This window comes from Scyliorhinus torazame, chromosome 1 (assembly GCF_047496885.1).
Source record: "Scyliorhinus torazame isolate Kashiwa2021f chromosome 1, sScyTor2.1, whole genome shotgun sequence".
In the NCBI taxonomy this organism is placed as follows: domain Eukaryota; kingdom Metazoa; phylum Chordata; class Chondrichthyes; order Carcharhiniformes; family Scyliorhinidae; genus Scyliorhinus; species Scyliorhinus torazame.
In genome coordinates, this window is record NC_092707.1 from 256,931,072 (window position 1) to 256,950,758 (window position 19,687).

General features: G+C 49.6%; 1 protein-coding gene across 10 annotated transcripts in view; it reads left to right on the forward strand.

Annotated features, from left to right (window-relative positions):
* The window catches only part of LOC140420826 (pleckstrin homology domain-containing family G member 1-like), a 293,588-nt gene that overhangs the window by 246,605 nt on the left and 27,296 nt on the right, over positions 1-19,687 (forward strand). For all 10 annotated transcript variants that reach the window (XM_072504914.1, XM_072504937.1, XM_072504958.1 and 7 more), the window contains 6 exons: positions 249-399; positions 1,788-1,919; positions 2,808-2,990; positions 6,110-6,205; positions 6,994-7,080; positions 8,194-8,227. In XM_072504914.1, the coding sequence (XP_072361015.1) occupies positions 249-399; positions 1,788-1,919; positions 2,808-2,990; positions 6,110-6,205; positions 6,994-7,080; positions 8,194-8,227 (683 nt within the window). The remainder of the gene's footprint in view (positions 1-248; positions 400-1,787; positions 1,920-2,807; positions 2,991-6,109; positions 6,206-6,993; positions 7,081-8,193; positions 8,228-19,687) is intronic.

The following is a 19,687-nucleotide window of genomic DNA, read 5'->3' on the forward strand; positions in this document are numbered from 1 at the left end:
CCATGTATTTTATATTGAGGGGATTATGAACCCTGGAGGATTACACCCAAGGTGAGATGAGGCAAGAATGCAAAGCCTCCGGAGAGTATCAGTCAGGAAGAAGCAAATGTTTAGGATTAGCCAGACAGGTCTTGAACATACTTTGAAGACATGAAAGACAAAGGCTAAAGTGACAATAAAGATACATTCCAGGTATTGTTTTGTACAGAAGCCAGTTAGGACCACTAATCTTTCTGGGTCACTTGCAGATCTGTGGCCATGTTAACAGAATGTATGAGAAACAAAGTGCTTGCAAAATTCTTCAGAGAGCGACAGGAGACGTTGAAACACTCCCTACCTCTGGGATCCTACCTTCTCAAACCAGTGCAACGCATCTTAAAATACCACCTCCTCTTGCACGTAAGTGGTTATTAATGATTTTCAGTCTACAGTTCAGTTTTGGTGGGTTTTCTTTTGCTGCCAATCATCCGCATCCAGAAAGTATCTTCTTGTAAATAACCAAAATCGCTCATTGTGAGGCTTTCGCCAGTTAAGCTGCACGATTGGGTGGATCCAGCAATGCCAGTGGTACAAAAGATCTTTGTGAGATCTAATAATATCAGTGGTAGAAAGGAACCACCTAGCTCACTAACCTAATTTTACAGTATTAGCCTTCAACACCCTTAGTTGTGCAGGATAATCTCATTTATTGGCTCTCATCTGGTGTAGATTTCAAGATGGTGGTCTGTGTATAACTCCTTTGAGTGCTACTAAGCTTTTACATGCACAGTGCATAATTTTTAATGAGGTGTTGCAACCCTTGAAGTAAAGGAGTGGGTTAAAAAGGGGTTAGAGGTTAATTGGGGGGAGAAGAAAAACACCAAGGTAGAAAAACTACTATTGCCCTGTGACATTGGTTCAGTGACACGCAGAGAAAGACAGAAAAGATATGTCAGACTGAAGACAGGAGTTCCAAGCTCTCTGAGAAATATTGCAAGGCTGAATTTGAGGAACTAGCTTGCTCTGCAGTTGAAGTAATGGTGAGTTTGGAGTGTGGTTTTTGGGTATCTCTGAGAAATACCAGCTGGTTTAGCACACTGGGCTAAATAGCTGGATTGTAATGCAGAACAAAGCAGCAGCGCGGGTTCAATTCCTCTACCAGTCTACCCGAACAGGCGCCGGAATGTGGCGACTAGGGGCTTTTCACAGTAATTTCATTGAAGCCTACTTGTGACGATAAGTTTTTTTTTTTTTTATTATTATTATGGCAGAAGCATCTAGTGAATGCTCGTAAATCCACTGAAAGAAACCCGTTTTGCAACTGGGTCAGCTCGAGCAAGCCGCCTTGGTGTTAAGATAGTATTAAATCTTCACTGGGGTTTTGTGTCTAAGGGCATTGCTGGAATAAAAGGAATGGTGTGAGTTTCAATCATTTTCATTTTGTATTGAGATCTTTCAAACCTTTTTTGTCTGGTGTAATACAGTTAATTTTTCCTTTGTCTAATAAAGGTTTTAAAAGTTCATCAGTAAACCTGTGTGAATTTGTTCAGTAACTTTCCTCCATGGCTTCTTATAAAAAAAAACTTGGTGATCTAGCAAGCCAGGTTCCACTCTGGATCTGGCTTGCCCAGTATTAACTTCAGCTGGGTTTGTAACATTAGTGAAAGGAGGCTGAGAGAGTGGATCTTCCTGTGAAAGTGAATATCCAGTGTCAAATTGCTGGAAAATGGGCCATAGTCGATTTTCTATCCATCCCAGATACTTATGTTCTCATCACTTTTTTCCATTCTCTTGGCTATTTTGTACAGGAAATAGTTAACCATCTGGAGAAGGACACAGAGTGTTATGATGTAGTGCAGGACGCCATTGATACAATGCAGAGGGTGGCTTGGCACATTAATGACATGAAGAGGAAACATGAGCATGCAGTCAGGCTGCAGGTAATATTTATAATTTGTTCTCTGGATGTGGGGCTTATTGAGGTTGGCATTTATTGCTCATCCCTAGTTGCCCTTAAAAGATGGTGAAGAACCTCTTCTGTATTTGTTGCTATTAAACCATCGTGTGGCCTTTATAGCAGCATCACTCGGACTTACAAAGATGCAGCAGAATTTCATGAACAGTCGAATCGTGATGCATAAACTCCCAAGAATATCATGTTCCAGTGAATAACAGATAAGCAGGGACATCATGATCTTATGAAAAGTACATATTGTAATCTCCAAAATACAACAAGAACATGGTCCTCCTCTGTCCTTTATTTAAGAAAGATGGCATTAATATTAAGTCTGCTTTGACCCATTTGAAGTCCTCCATTCCATTCTTGACCCAACTCTTAGGAAGGCCTTGGAGGGGCTGCCACACTGATCCCGTAGAATGATACTGGAATGCGCTGCCCGAGTGTGTGAAGGAAACTGGGTGAATTGAGGCTTTCAGAAGGGACTTGGATCATTCTCTGAAAATAAAAGGATTGCAGGGCTGAAAATAAAAGGATTGGGTTAGATAAAAATGATTTCTCCTGGGGATTTCCAAACAACGTGCCTAAAACTTAGACTCTTCAGAAGTGATGTTGCGAAGCACATTTTCACAAAAGAGTAGTGAAAATCTGGATTACTCTCAAACATATTGAAGCTTTCAAAACTGACTAGTAGAATTTTGTGGGATGTGGGCATTAAGGGGTAGGGAACCAAGGGCCGTAAAGGGAGTTTTAGGTACAGATCAGCCGTGGTCTACCTGAATGGTGGTGCAGGATCGAGGATTTCTGTGTTTTGATAGTATTACTTGATCTTTTCTCTTGTGTTTGATCATGTATCTGTGTTCTTTTTAAGGAAATACAGAGCCTGCTGACAAACTGGAAGGGTCCAGACCTGACCAGCTATGGAGAGCTGGTCTTGGAGGGAACATTTCGTATACAGCGAGCCAAAAATGAACGCACTTTGTTTCTTTTAGATAAACTTCTTCTCATCACTAAAAAAAGAGAAGAGACTTGCACCTACAAAGCTCATATTTTGGTAAGAGTTGTTTTTTCAGTCTTGGTTTAACTGAAAATGTAGGAGTTTGCTTTTGGAATTACCCAGCTAAACCAAATATTTTCTCCTGAAAGGCTTGCTTATTATCATTGCCTACTGTGTAAGTCAAAAAAGTAGTCATTTTTAATTGTGCTAGCTGACTTCCCATCTTCCATTCTCCAACTTCAGCGCATCCATAACGTCCTGCTCCACTATCACTCCTGTGCTTGCTGTCTTGCATTGATTCCTAGTCCACCAACAACTCAAATTAAGATTCACAGGCAACGTGCCTCAATGACTACCGACCAGTGGCCCTGACTTCAGTCGTAATGAAGTGCTTCGAGAGGTTGATCATGAAGCGCATCACCTCCGTACTCCCAGAACGCCTTGATCCACTGTAATTCGCATACCGCTGCAACCGGTCCACATCAGACACCATTTCCCTGGCCCTACATTCATCCCTAGAGCATCTCGAAAACAAGGACTCCTACATTAGACTCCTATTTATTGACTACAGCTCCGCCTTCAACACCATAATCCCAGCCAAGCTCATATCAAAGCTCCAAAACCTAGGACTTGGCTCCCCACTCTGCAACTGGATCCTCGATTTTCTGACCACCTGACCACAATCAGTAAGAATGAACAACAACACCTCCACAATAGTCCTCAACACCGGCGCCCCGCAAGGCTGCGTACTTAGCCCCCTACTCTACTCCCTGTACACATAGGACTGCGTGGCAAAACTTGCCACCAACTCCATCTACAAGTTTGCTGACGATATGACCATAGTGGGCCGGATCTCGAATAACGATGAGTCCGAATACAGGAGGAAGATAGAGAACCTAGTGGAGTAGTGTAGCGACAACAATCTCTCCCTCAATGCCAGCAAAACTAAAGAGCTGGTAATTGACTTCGGACGCAAAGTACTGTACACACCCCGTCAGCATCAACGGGGCCGAGGTGGAGATGGTTAGCAGTTTCAAATTCCTAGGGGTGCACATCTCCCAAAATCTGGCCTGGTCCACCCACGTCGACGCTACCACCAAGAAAGCACAACAGCGCCTATACTTCCTCAGGAAACTAAGGAAATTCAGCATGTCCACATTGACTCTTACCAACTTTTACAGATGCACCATAGAAAGCATTCTATCAGGCTGCATCACAGCCTGGTATGGCAACTGCTCGGCCCAGGTCCGCAAGAAACTTTAGAGAGTCGTGAACACCGCCCAGTCCATCACACGAACCTGCCTCCCCTCCATTGACTCCATCTACACCTCCCGCTGCCTGGGGAAAGCGGGCAGTATAATCAAAGATCCCTCCCACCCGGCTTACTCACTCTTCCAACTTCTTCCATGGGGCAGGAAATACAGAAGTCTGAGAACACGCACGAACAGACTCAAAAACAGCTTCTTCCCCACTGTCACCAGACTCCTAAATGACCCTCTTATGGACTGACCTCATTAACACTACACCCTGTATGCTTCATCCGATGCCAGTGCTTATGTAGTACATTGTATATGTTGTGTTGCCCTATTGTGTATTTTCTTTTATTCCCTTTTCTTCTCGTGTACTTAATGATCTGTTGAGCTGCTCGCAGAAAAATACTTTTCACTGTACCTCGGTACACGTGACAATAAACAAATCCAATCCAACATCCTTGCATTCATATCCCTCCATGGTCTCATCATGCCCTGTTTCTGTAACCTCCTCCAATCTTCAAATCCTCTGAGATCTTGGCATTCCTTTAGTTTTAGTCTCATGCACAATCCTTTGCCCCACGACTGGTGGCCATGTTTTCGAATGTCTCTGCCTGATGCTCTGGAATTACCTCCCTAAACTTCTCCACCCCTTTTTTTTGAGTGTCTCCTTAAAACCTACCAACTTTTGGTCTTCGACCAAAGGAGATACTGACCACATAAGGTGACTGTGGGACATTAGGCTGTGTTTTAGCGGTAATCAACTGATCTACAAGTCTCAGTTACTGTAGTTTTATTTCTAGTGATCTGAATGCTCCACAGTTATTGACCGTCTTATTTCTGATTTTGAGCCTTTAATTTGGGATGATGCTCCAGTGCTTGGGATGCGGTGCAGTACTGAGGGAATGCTGCACTCCGTGGTTCCTTCTTTTGGATGTGGTGTTAACCAAGGCCCTATCTTTCCTATCAATTGGACATTAAAGCTTCTATGGCATTAATCATTGATTAGCAGAAGAATTCTCTTGGCGTCTCTCAATCAGTATCATTGAAGTAAATTAGCCAGTTGCTATCTCAATGCTGTTTACTGGATCTTGCAGCGTGAAATTCAACTGCCAGGTTTTGGTAAGAAAGCAATAATCACAGTTCACAGACAATGACTAACGTTTCAATGGGCGCGTTTTAACTAAATGGGAACGAAGTTCTAAAGCAAGCGTGTTTAGCCACGTGCTTCCCGGCGCTCGTAGCGCCGAGAAGCACCCTCCTATTTAAGACGGTTAGATAGGGGCCTCAGTGGGGAAAGCACGGCCGAGGCAGCATGCACAGCCCTGTTTTCTGCACTGAGGAAACTCTGGAGCCCCCGACACGAACCCTGACCGGGCGCTCCCGGCCCAATCGTCACGGCATGAAAATGCCAGCTAGGCACCCTGGCAGTGCCACCTGGGCAGTCCCAGGATGTCACAGGTGGTAGTGCCAGGGTTCCACCCTTCCCAAAGGGCATGCATCTGGGGGCCTCCGATCCCCTGGAAGACCCCATGCGAGTGCCGTTCTGTTCCCGTTTGTGGAGACCAGTACTGAACGGCACTTGCCCGAGGTGAAAGGGGATAGATCCCAAAGCCTCGGGGAAACTGCATATTAAAGTGAGACTAGCTGTTTCACTTTAATATGCCAAAAAGTGATCCCAGGTTCACAGCGGGATTCACAGCCCAATGTCTCGCAAGGCGTTGTGAGCCGGGTAGATCCTGGTCCGAGGTCTCCTGGCCTCCATCTGCCATGTTGCTGATATTTGGGTGCTGTGGCCGTTTGATTGCGCCAAAAATGTTTTTAAGGGCCTGAAAGATAATTGTATCAATTTATTTTCCTTCTGATTTTAAAAATGAGAGATTTAGAACTCTGAATTATAGCTCTAACATTTCCTTCTCTCCTCAGTGTTGTAACCTGATGCTTGTAGAGGTAATACCAAAGGAGCCCCTGAGTTTCAGTGTCTTCCACTACAAGAATCCCAAAGTGCAGCACACAGTGCAGGTAGGATATCCACTTCTGTTAAGTCTCGGTGTTTCAGATCTGTTTCTACAACTGGTACTGAATGGCTGGGCTTTGCAAATAAAACCGGCTGAAATGTCAGCTTTATGACAAATTCTATCAACTGAAATTATGTATCTTGGAAGCTGATTCTTTCGTGCCTGTTTTTATATGCTAGCGCTCAGTTAAAATTTACCAGCCCAGCCATGTGAGCTTATTGGCACACCCCAGGAATTTTGAGTTGGACCTGTGCTCCAATCTTATGAAGTTAAAATCTGACCCTCTCTGTCAAACTTTATACTGTGTGCTCCTACAGGATTAAGGTGCTCGGGAATTTACACAGATTTAACTAACCAGATGAATTACGCAACATCTGGAATGGGTTCTAGGCAGGGTCGGTGGAACAGGAAACCCTGAGGAAGGGGAGACCAGACAGGTTCCTGATAGCAAATTGGATCCATACTTACAAAAGGATGGGAGTAGGTTATTGAACTGCCCAAACTTATCCACCTTCAAATAAACTGTGCCTAAAAATGCATCACCTGGCTTTAATCCAGATCTCTGATACTCTTCTCTCTCAAAAATATGCTGTTCTCTGTCTTAGGTTTCAGTTGATTTTTTGGAGAAGAGTTCTCCGATTTCCGCTCCCGTTTGTGAAAAATGTGCTGGAATTTTGGGGTGAGGTTAGATGGATAGATCAAAATAGATAGACAAATGCGCTTGCCTGTGAGTGTTTTATTCAACGTTGGGTTATCCCAGGTTCTCTTTATTCTTGTCTTATTCTTGAGCAGGCCAAGTCAATGCAGGACAAGAGACTTTGGATTCTTCATTTGAAAAGGCTTATCCTTGAAAATCACCCGGCCAAGATCCCAGCTAAGGTATGAAGCAGGGTCATCCAAGTTGGTTGTTCAGATTCTTTTTGCAGTTGATTTACTATTGATACTCTGTAATGACTCTTAAGCTTGTGGAGCTCCTGCAAATAACTAAATGTACCCAGAGCGCAGTGGCACTGCATCTGTTCTGAGGTGAAGTTACATCCATGCAGACTCACTAACATGAGCTCAAGTTTAAAACAAAAGTCAGCACTGTACGCTTGGGAGATGAGACCTGAGAGCAACAGAAAATTGACTTCCCACAATGTGTCATCTGCTGGAGTTGATAGAACTTCAACTAATTTACAGTGAATTTAATTGCAGCAGCAGAAGAAACAGATCTGGGTCAGGCTTCATGGGCCAACATAAAAGTTTGTGGAAACTAGTTTAAAGTACTTGGGGACATGGCTCGTTGTCTAAAATTGCAGCGTACAATTCTGTTCGATTTATTGGCCATGCAGAAACTCCTAGCTATGGAAAGCAGAGTCCAGCTTCTTGAACAGTCCATCTCGCCCAATGTCTGATGTGACCATGACAGCAGATTTAGATTGCATTTGCACTACAAACTACAACTGGGAGTTCAGCAAACCCACTTCACCCCAATTCTCTACAAGCTCTAGTGTTAACACAGCGAGAGATGGTATATGGAAATGAAGCTTGTTATTCCAATTTGTGAAGAACCTAATGGCTGGTAATTGCACAGCTAAGGGCACATTATTTGGTTTGTTCCATGTATAACTATGATTTACCACATCCACTTGGCTTATATTCTTTGGTTTAGCTAGTAATTATCTTTGTCAACAAACTGATTTTTTTTCTAAAGTTCTACATTGCAAGCTGAATGTCTTGGTGGGAAACAATCTTGTTAATGTTGATGCTTCTAAATAAATTGTTTTTAAAGTTCACCTTTTTAAACCGTCTGCTGTAAAGCTTTGTTGCAATTCAAGTGTGTTCTTGTTTTGCAAGTCCTGTTTCTCTCCTTGTTTGTTTCTGCAGGGAGGGGTCTGTGTAAATATAATTACAGTACTGCTTTCAGCCGCCCTCCTTTTGGAAATCAGTGTGTAACAAACTGAGAATTGGTTGAGCAGAGGTGAATAATAAAACTGTTTTTATTTACAGGCAAAACAAGCGATTCTGGAGATGGATGCCGTTCGTAAGTAGAGTTCAATTTGGTCTGCTTGTTAAGCTATTGCATTTAATATTATGCTGCAAGATCTGCAATTGTACAGCAGTGCCATAGGTGTATCCACCAATCATCCATGAGGAAAATATTCATGCTTATGTTGTGCTAGAACTTTACCAGGCTGACGGCTTCGCACAGCCGCATGTCCCACTGCAAGCCAAATGCTTAACTGATCTGTTTCTCTTGAGTCTTCCAAGCAGCAAAACGTGGTGATTCCTAGATGTTTTTGTTTTCTTAGCTGACCTACAGATAGCGAATATAAAATTAAATATTGTTATTACCAAATACACTGGATACCCTCCCCCCTCTAGAGCCCTTTCTCACTGTACACTCTGACCACACCACCCCTTCTCCCACCCATTTAGTTTACTTTGTCCTTCTAAAGGAACCAAAGATTTTTTTTTAATGTGGACATAAAGAAGTTTCTTGCAAGGATTTAGGAGGAGAAAATGGAAGAGGAGTGGAGCGTTTGGGTTGTGTTAAGGATTTGGGAGCTGAAAGTACCAATAGGGAAGGAGGGCGGCTGAAGGAAGGCAGGGTTCATGGAGGAACTGGGGGTGGAGCAGGAGGAGTTACAAAGGTAGTATAGGGCAAGGCCATGAACCACTTTGAATGTGATGAGAATTAGAATTTGAAACTAGACATTGAGGGAGCCAATACCAATGTAGATACTTGAGGATGGGGGTGATGACTGGCGATTGGAGCAAAATAGGAACAGAGACCTTGATGTAAGCACAGAATTGTTTTAAAAAATGAAAGTAGGCTGATGAAACCATAAATTCAGGCTGATGAAACCATAAATTCAGGAATATTCTGAGTTATACAAAGAGTAGTGAACTGAGAAATTTTGGCAAGAAATTAAAAACTTATTATTTTAAATGACGAGAGATTACTGAGCTCTGAGATTCAGCGAGATCTAGGAGTCCTAGCGCGTGAATCGCAAAAGGCAGGTACAGAAAGTAATGAGGAAAGCTAATAGAATGTTATAATTTATTGCAAGGGAAATTAAATACAAAAGTAGGGATCTTGTGCTTAATTTGTACAGGGCATTAGTCAGACCATTATGTGGTGGCACAGTGGTTAGCACTGCTGCCTCACAGCACCAGGGCCCCAGATTCAATTCCAGCCTTGGGTGATACTGTCTGTGTGGAGTTTGTACGTTCTCCCCGGGTCTTCGTGGGCTTCTTCCAGATGCTCCGGTTTCCTCCCACAGTCCAACAATGTGCATGTTGGGTGGATTGGCCATGCTAAATTGTCCCTTGGTGTCCAAAGATGTGCAGGTTAGGTTTTAGGGTCACGGGGATAGGGTGGGGTGGACATGGATAGAGTGTTCATTCGAAGGGTTCGTGCACACTCGATCGGCCGAATGGCCGCCTCCTGCACTGTAGGGATTCTGAGACATCTGGAGTATTGTGTACTGTATTGGTCTCCTTATGTAAGAAAAGATCTAAATGTGTTAGAAGTAGCTCGGAAGGTTTACTCAACTAATACCAGGAATGGGTGGGTTGTCTTGAGGTGAAGTTGTATTGTGAGGTAAGGTTGGCAAAAAGAATAAAAACTTATTATTCTAAATGGTGAGAGATTACAGAGCTCTGAGATTTAGCGAGATCTAGGAGACCTAGTGCATGAATTGCAAAAGGCTAGTATGTAGGTACAGAAAGTAATGAGGAAAGAGGGTTTGTATCCACTGGAGTTTAGAAGAGTAACTTGATCAAAACTGATCTCGAGGGTGTTGGCAGGATGAATGTGGAGAGGCTGTTTCCTCTTGATGGAGAATCCAGAACTAGGGGGTCACTGTTTTTAAAAACAAGGGATCGTTCATTTAAAATAGAGATGAGAATTGTTTTCTCGGAGGATGGTGAGTCTCTGGAACTCTTTCTCAAAAGGCAATGGAAGCAGAGTCTTTAAATATTTTTAAGGCAGAGTTAGATGGATTCTTGATTAATAAGGGGGTGAGAATGTGGAGTTGAAGTTACAATCAGATCAACCATGATCTTATTGAATGGCAGAGCAGGCTCAATGGGCCGAGTTGCCTACTCCTAATTCATATGTTTAGACAAACACTGGTTAGGCCACAGTTCGAGTACTGGGTGCCCCATTATGGAAAGAATATGAAAACTATAAAAAACAGATTCATCAGGATAATGCCAGGGGTGGGATATTAGTCGTGAGAAGATACCAGAAATACTTAGATGACTTCCTCTGCAGCAGAGACGGTTAAGAAAAGATTTAATATGAAGAATTAAAAAAATAATAATTTAGAGTAACCAATTCATTTTTTCCAATTAAGGGGCAATTTTAGTGTGGTCAATCCACCTGCCCTGCACAACTTTGGGTTGTGGGGGCGAAACCCATGCAAACACGGGGAGAATGTGCAAACTCCACGCGGACAGTGACCCAGAGCCGGGATCGAACTTGGGACCTCGGTGCCATGAAGCTGCTGTGCTCGCCACTGTGCTGCCCATATAAAGAAAATTTATGACTGATTTTGAATAGAATAAATGGGGAAAGTTTGTTTCCTCTGGGGATTCTGTGACCAAGCTAATTTTAAGATAATGCCCTTATGAGGAGAGCAACCTGGAGAGATTTCCTTATACTGTTGGAGCACAGAATGCTTTGCTACAGATTAGCCAAGGTGGTGATCACTGCATTTTTGAAGAACAAAGTAGATAAATTATTGCAGCAGACGGCAGGCTTAACTTTGGATTGATCGAGCACAGATACAATTGGCTGAAGAATTTTCCGTGTTGTCATCTTCTGAATGATGATTGAAAAATCTAGTCCTGGACTTCCGGTTGCGGCTATGCGGAGTTAAGTCACACGTTCGGCAGCTCCCGCTAAAAACTGACTTTTGGGCTCATTTTAGAGCCCGTAATGACGCTTGTTTGACGTTTCCCGGCGTGGGAAGGGGACAGCAACATTCCCCCGATAGTGTATGGATTGGACCAGGAGTGGGGTGATTATATTACATTTTTTTTTTTTAATTTTAAGAAGTGGCACATTGAAAGGTGCGAGGGAGGAGGACCAAGATGGCGGCGGGCGGAGACCAGGCAGCGTGGAGGCAGTGGGCGCAAGAGCAGCAGGAGCTTCTGCAGCGCTGTTTTAAGGAACTGAAAGCCGAGCTGCTGGAGCCGATGAAGGCTTCAGTCGATAAGCTGCTGGAGACCCAGATGGCCCAAGGGGCGGCTCTCCGGGAGGTCCGGCAGAAGCAGAAGGTCTCAGGGAACGAGGACGAGATCCTGGGCCTGGCGGTGAAGGTGGAGGTGCACGAGGCGTTCCACAAGAAAATGGCAGGCGAGGTTCAAGGAGTGGAGGTGGAAAAACCTGCTGATCCTGGGTCTCCCGGAGGGGTTGGAGGGAACGGACGTGGGGGCCTACGTGGTCACCGTGCTGAATTCACTGGGAGCGGGGGCCTTTCAGGGGCCCTTTGAACTGGAGGGGGCCCACCGAGTGCTGGCGAGGAGGCCCAAGCCCAACGAGCCGCCGCGGGCAGTGCTGGTGCGGTTCCACCAGTTTGCTGATCGGGAGTGTGTGTTCAGGTGGGCCAAGAAGGAGCGGAGCAGCTGGTGGGAGAACGCGGAGGTCTGGATCTACCAGGATTGGAGCGCGGAGGTGGCGAAGAAGAGGGACGGTTACAACCGGGCAAAGGCAGTGCTGCACAGGAAGGGGGTGAAGTTTGGTATGCTACAGCCGGCGCATCTGTGGGTCACCTATAAGGATCAACACCATTATTTTGAGTCTCCGGAGGAGGCGTGGGCCTTTGTTCAGGCCATAAAACAGGACTCCGGCTGCGGGTCGGGGATGAGGGGTCGCGGTGGAGGGATGGTTGGGGATTGTTGGGTTGGGTTTCGAGGGGGGGTTCTTTGTTTTTTGGGGGTTGATTGGGCATTGTTTTGATTAGGTCTGTGGGGCGGGGGGAGGTAAACTGCTTGGGGGTGGGGGGGGGGTGGTTGATGGTTGGCAGGGGAGATGGGGCCCCGCGGGGGAAAGAGAGGCCTGAGTTGGGGGTAGTGGGACCGGGCCTGGAAAGGGAGCTGTGCCAGGGGAGACTGGGCCGGGCGAGTGGAAAGCGCGGGCTTTTTCCTGTGTTTTGTGCTGAAGGAGCGGGGCCGAAGCTGGGAAGCGTGGGCTTTTTCTCCCGCGCTGGGAGTGGAATGGATGAGATCCTGCTGGTGGACAAGGGGTGGGGGAGGGGAGGGGGAGAGAAGTTCCACAGTGGGTGGGGGGGGGGGGGGGGGTGGATGGGTGGATGGAACGGCGGGAGTGGCCGGGGCCAGCAGGAGTCAGCTGACATACGGGAGTGCAATGGGGGGAGCAATGTAGCTTAGGGGGGGATCTAGCTGGGGCGGGTAGACCGGGTTTCTGCTGGAATGGCTAAGGGGGAGCTGGAGTTGGTAGAGGAGGTCGGGGCGGGGGCCTGCCGCTGTGGGGAACGGGTCGTGCAGGGGGCGTGGGCACGTGGCTGGCCTTGGGAAGGGATATGGCTAGTCGGCGGGGGAGGGGGTTGAGTAGCCCCCTGATAACCTGGTATGTAAGGGGACTGGATGTGCTGGTCAAGCGGGCCTGGGTGTTCGCGCACCTGAAGGGGCTGAAGGCGGATGTGGCCATGCTTCAGGAGATGCACCGGAGGTTGGCGGATCAGGTAAGATTGAGAAAGGGGCGAGTAGGGCAGGTGTTTCATTCGGGTTTGGATGCAAAAAATCGTGGGGTGGCGATCTTGGTGGGGAAGAGAGTGTTCGAGGCGTCGAGCATTGTGGCAGACAATGGCGGTAGGTGTGTGATGGTAAGTGGCAAGCTGCAGGGGGAGCCGGTGGCGTTAGTCAATGTATATGCCCCGAATTGGGACGATGCGGAGTTCATGCGCCGTATGCTGGGCCGGATTCCGGACCTGGAGACGGGGCCAGATAATGGGGGAAGATTTCAACACTGTGCTGGACCCGGCATTGGATCGCTCTAGGTCTAGGACGGGCAGGAGGCCGGTGGCGGCCAAGGTGCTGAGGGGGTTCATGGACCAGATGGAAAGGGTGGATCCATGGAGGTTTGCGAGGCCGGGGGCCAAGGAATTTTCATTCTTCTCCCATGTCCACAAGGCCTACTCCCGGATTGACTCTTTTGTCATGAGCAGGGCGCTGATTCAGAGGGTGGAGGATACGGAGTACTCTGCGAAAGCCATTTCTGATCATGCTCCGCACTGGGTGGACCTCGAGTTGGTGGAGGAGAGGGACCAGCGCCTGCTGTGGCGCCTAGAGGTGGGGTTGCTGGCGGACGAGGAGGTGAGTGGGCGGGTCCGGAAGTGTATAGAGAGGTACCTGAAGGCTAATGACAATGGGGAGATCCAAGTGGGGGTGGTCTGGGATGCGCTGAAGGCGGTGGTCAGAGGAGAGCTGATCTCCATTAGGGCACACAAGGAGGGAGGGGGGGGGGGGGGGGGGGGGGAAGAAGAGAGAGAGAGAAAGAGGAGAGAGGGGGAGAGGTTGGTGGGGGAGATGGTGAGGGTGGATAGGAGGTACACGGAGGCCCCGGATGAGGGATTGCTTCGGGAGCGGCGTAGTCTCCAGGCTGAGTTAGATTTGTTGACCACCAGGAAGGTGAAGGCGCAGGGGGCGGTATATGCATACGGAGAAAAGGCGAGCCGGATGTTGGGGAGCTAGGGAGATCGGAGGAGTTAGGGATGGAGGAAGGAGCACGGTGCGAAGTACGGTGGGTATAGTGGGGTCTTCAGGGACTTCTACGAGGGACTGTACCTGTCTGAGCCCCCACTGGAGGAGGGAGGGATGGGTCGCTTCCTGGGCCGGCTGAGGTTTCCGAGGGTGGAGGAGGGGCAGGTGGCGGGGTTGGGGGTTGCCTGCTGGGTTGGAGGAGTTAGTCAAAGGGATAGGGAACATGCAGGCGGGGAAGGCGCCGGGGCAGCATGGGTTCCCGGTTGAATTTTACAAGAAGTATGCGGACCTGCTGGGCCTGCTGTTGGTAAGGACCTTCAACGAGGCAAGGGAAGGGGGGGGCTCTGCCCCCGACGATGTCTAGATCGTTGATTTTCCTGATTCTGAAGCAGGACAAGGATCCCCTACAGTGTGGGTCATATAGGCCGATCTCACTCTTAAATGTAGATGCAAAGTTGTTGGCAAAGATTTTGGCAATGAGGATAGAGGACTGTGTGCCGCAGGTCATACACGAGGATCAGACGTGGTTCGTGAAAGGGAGGCAGTTGAATACTAATGTACGAAGGCTCTTGAATGTTATAATGATGCCGGTGATGGAAGGGGAGGCAGAGATAGTGGTGGCGATGGATGCGGAGAAGGCCTTTGATAGGGTGGCGTGGGGGTACCTGTGGAAGGTGTTGAAACGGTTCGGGTTTGGGGTGGTGTTCGTCAGATGGGTGAGGCTGCTGTATGAGGCCCCGGTGGCGAGTGTGGGCACGAACAGAAGGAGGTCAGAGTATTTCCGGCTACACCGGGGGACGAGGCAGGCGTGTCCCCTGTCCCCCTTGCTCTTTGCACTGGCGATTGAACCCCTGGCCATGGCGTTGAAAGAGTCGAGGAACTGGAGGGGGCTGGTGCGGGGTGGGGAGGATCATCGGGTGTCGCTCTATGCGGATGATTTGCTGCTGTATGTGGCGGACCCGGTGGGGGGAATGCCGGAGGTGATGAGGATTCTCAGGGAGTTTGGGGATTTCTCTGGGTCCAAGCTTAATATGGGGAAGAGCGAGTTGTTCGTAGTGCACCCGGGGGACCAGGAGAGGGGGATTGGTGAGCTCCCGCTAAAAAGGGCGGAGAGGAGTTTCAGGTACCTGGGTGTCCAGTTGGCTAGGAGCTGGGGGGCCCTACATAAGCTTAACTTCACGAGACTGCTGAAGCAGATGGAGGAGGAGTTTGACGTGGGACGTGCTGCCACTCTCCCTGGCGGGTAGGGTGCAGTCAATTAAAATGACTGTGCTCCCGAGGTTTTTGTTCCTGTTCCAATGCCTCCCCCTCCTGATCCCTAGGGCCTTCTTCAGGTGGGTTAACAGGAGCGTTATGGGGTTTGTGTGGGTGCAGAAGACCCAGAGGGTGAGAAGGGTATTCCTGGAGCGGTGCAGGGATGAGGGGGGTTGGCGCTGCCTAACCTCTGTTGGTATTATTGAGCCGCCAAGGTGGCGATGGTGCGTGAGGGGGATGAGGTGGCATGGAAGAGGCTGGAGATGGCGTCCTGTGGGCACGAGCCTGGAGGCGCTGGTGACTGCGTCGCTGCCGCTTCCTCCAACGAGGTATACCACGAGTCCGGTGCTGGCGGCTACGCTCAAACTTTGGGGGCAATGGAGACATCACAGGGGGGAGGTGGGGTCCCCGATTCGGGGGAACCACCGGTTTGTCCCAGGGAGGATGGATGGAGGGTTTCTGAGCTGGCACAGGGCAGATATTAGAAGGATGGGGGACCTGTTTGTGGACGGGAAGTTCGCAAACCTGGGAGAGCTGGAGGAGAAGTTTGGGCTCCCCCCGGGGAACACCTTCAGATATATGCAGGTAAGGGTGTTTGTTTGGCGGCAGGTGGAGTTCCCACTGTTGCCGCCACGTGGGGTCCAGGACAGGGTGCTGTCGGGGGTGTGGGTTGGAGAGGGGAGGATCTCGGCAACATATCAGGTGATGCAGGAGGAGGAAGACGCCTCGGTGGAGGAGCTAAAGGGTAAATGGGAGGAGGAGTTGGGTGAGGAGATTGACGAGGGGATTGCCCTGGGGAGGGTAAACTCTTCCTCCTCTTGCGCGAGGCTCAGCCTCAAACAATTTAAGGTGCTGCATAGGGCTCACATGACCGGGGCAAAGATAAGCCGGTTCTTTGGGTGCGAGGACAGGTGTGTTAGGTGCTCAGGGAGCCCAGCAAATCACACCCACATGTTCTTGGCTTGCCCAGCGCTGGAGGACTTTTGGAAGGGTACTGTAGCGAGGACGCTGTCGAGGGTGGTAGGTTCCAGGGTCAAGCTGGGCTGGGGGCTCGCAATATTTGGGGTGGCAGAGGAGCCGGGAGTGCAGGAGGCGAAAGAGGCCGGTATTCTGGCCTTTGCGTCCCTGGTAGCCCGGCGAAGGATTCTTCAGTGGAAGGATGAGAGGCCCCCAAGCGTGGAATCCTGGATCAGCGATATGGCGGAGTTTATTAAATTGGAAAGGGTGAAATTCGCCTTAAGGGGATCGGTACCAGGGTTCTTTAAAAAATATATATATATATTTATTAAGAATTTTAACACAGTTTTTCACCCTTACAAACAAACCCCCCCCCCTCCCCATAACAAAAGGGGGGAAAAAAGCACACATGGCAAGACATAAACATGGTAAATCGATAAGATACCGAGCTTTGTACATTGAATTCCTCCCGTACATGTCAGTTTTCCAGATCTTTCATGTATTTTCTTGCTCAAATACCCCCCAAATAAACCCCCCCCCCCCCCCCCTTCATCTAACGCTCCGCGAGATAGTCTGGGAACGGTTGCCACCGCCTGTAGAACCCCTGCGCAGACCCCCTCAAGGCAAACTTTATCCTCTCCAACTTGATAAACCCAGCCATATCATCTATCCAGGCCTCCACGCTGGGGGGCTTCGCCTCCTTCCACATCAGCAAGATCCTTCACCGGGACGCAAAGGCCAGAATGCCGGCCCCTTTCGCCTCCTGCACTCCTGGCTCGTCCACTACTCCAAATAGTGCTAGCCCCCAGCTTGGCTTGACCCGGACTTTCACCACCTTAGATACTGTTCCCGCAACTCCCCTCCAGTGCCGGGCATGACCAAAACATATGGACATGGTTCGCCGGACTTCCTGAGCACCTCCCACATCTGTCCTCCACCCCAAAGAACCTACTCTGCCTCGCCCCTGTCATATGTGCTCTGTGCACTACCTTAAACTGTATCAGGCTGAGCCTGGCACACTAGGAAGAGGAATTAACCCTACTTGGGGCATCAGCCCACAGCCCCTCCTCAATCTCCTCCCCCAGCTCCTCTTCCCATTTACCTTTCAGCTCCTCTACCAAAGCCTCCCCCTCTTCTTTCATCTCCTGGTATATCGCCGACACCTTGCCCTCCCCGACCCATACACCCGAGATCACCCTGTCTTGAATCTCCTGTGCCGGGAGCAACCGGAATTCCCTCACCTGCCGCCTCACAAATGCCCTCACCTGCATGTATCTGAAGGCATTTCCCGGGGGTAGCCCAAACATCTCCTCCAGTGCCCCTAGGCTCGCAAACGGCCCATCAATGAACAGGTCCCCCATTCTTCTAATCCCTGCTCGATGCCAGCTCTGAAATCCCCCCCCCCGTCCATCCTCCCTGGGACAAACCAATGGTTATCCCTGATCGGGGACCACACCGAGGCTCCCATTGCACCCCTGTGCCGTCTCCACTGGCCCCAGATCTTTAGCATTGCCGCCACCACCGGACTCGTGGTGTACCTTGTCGGCGAGAGCGGCAGCGGTGCCATCACCGGCGACCCCAGGCTCGTTCCTTTGCAGGTCGCCATCTCCAACCTCTTCCATGCCGCCCCTTCTCCCTCCATCATCCACTTATGGATCATCGCCACATTGGCAGCCCAGTAGTAGCCACCCAGATTTGGCAACGCCAACCCTCCTCTGTCCCTACTGCGCTCCAGAAACCCCCTCCTTCCCCTCGGGGTCTTATTCACCCACACAAAACCCATAATACTCCTGCCTACCCTCTTAAAAAAGGCCTTGGTGATTACAATTGGAAGGCACTGGAACACAAAAAGAAACCTCGGGAGGACCACCATTTTGACCGACTGCACTCTACCCGCTAGCGAGAGCAGCAACATGTCCCATCATTTGAAGTCCTCCTCCATCTGCTCCACCAGCCTCGTCAGATTAAGTTTATGTAGGGCCCCCCAACTCCTAGCTATTTGGATCCCCAAGTACCGAAAGCTCCTTTCCGCCCTCCTCAACGGTAGGTCGTCTATCCCCCTTTCCTGGTCTCCTGACTACTACAAAAAGCTCACTCTTCCCTACATTAAGCTTATAGCCCGAAAAATCCCCAAACTCCCTTAGAGTCTGCATGACCTCCACCATCCCCTCCACTGGATCCGCCACATACAGCAACAGGTCGCCTGCGTAAAGCGACACTCGATGTTCCTCTCCCCCTCGGACCACCCCCCCCTCCATTTCCTAGACTCCCTTAATGACATCGCCAAGGGTTCAATTGCTAATGCAAACAACAGGGGGCACCCCTGCCTCGTCCCACAATACAGCCGAAAATACTCCGACCTCCGCCGATTCGTAACCACACTCTCCACCGGGACTCTGTATAGGAGCTTAGCCCAACTAATAAACCCTCCCCCGAACCCAAACCTCCGCAGCACTTCCCAGAGGTACTCCCACTCTACTCGGTCAAAGGCCTTCTCCACGTCCATAGCCGCCACTATCTCCGCCTCTCCCTCCACCGATGGCATCATTATCACGTTTAAAAGCCGCCGCACATTGGTGTTTAGCTGCCTGCCCTTTACAAACCCCGTCTGGTCCTCGTGAATCACCCCCGGGACACAGTCCTCGATCCTCATAGCCAGCACTTTTGCCAGCAACTTAGCATCCACATTGAGGAGCGTGATCGGCCTGTACGACCCACATTGCAGTGGGTCCTTGTCCCGCTTCAGGATCAAAGAGAGCGTCGCCTCAGACATTGTTGGGGGCAGGGTCCCTTCCTCACTTGCCTCATTAAAAGTCCTCTCTAGCAACGGGGCTAACAGGTCTACATACTTCCTATAGAACTCAACCGGGAACCCATCTGGTGCCCCCAAACCAGCCACCTCCTGCTCCTCCACCCGCTGGTACCTCAGTTGGTCCAAAAATCGTCGCATCCCCTCTTCCCCCGCTGGGGGCTGGGATCTGTACAGCTCCTCATAGAAGGCCTTAAATGCCTCATTTACTTTCACCGCACTCCGCACCGTAGTTCCCCTGCTATCCTTGACTCCACCTATCTCCCTCGCTGCCATCCTCTTACGGAGCTGGTGTGCCAGCATCTGGCTCGCCTTCTCCCCATACTCCGCCGCCGCCCCTGCGCTTTCCTCCACTGTGCCTCTGCCTTCCCTGTGGTCAACAGGTCGAACTCCGCCTGGAGACGTCGCCTTTCCCTAAGTAGTCCCTCTTCAGGGGCCTCTGCGTATCTCCTGTCCACTCTTAAAATCTCCCCCACTAACCTCTCCCTTTCCCTGCCCTCTATCTTCTCCCTATGAGCCCTGATGGAGATTAGCTCTCCCCTGACCACCGCCTTCAGCGCCTCTCATACCACCCCCACCTGCACCTCCCCGTTGCCGTTGGCCTCCAAGTACAATTAAATGCACCCCCTCACCCTCCCACACACCGCCTCATCTGCCCCACATCCAACCGCCACAACTGGCGTTGGTCCCTCTCCTCTCCCAACTCCAGTTCCACCCAGTGCGGGGCGTGATCTGAAATGGCTCTGGACG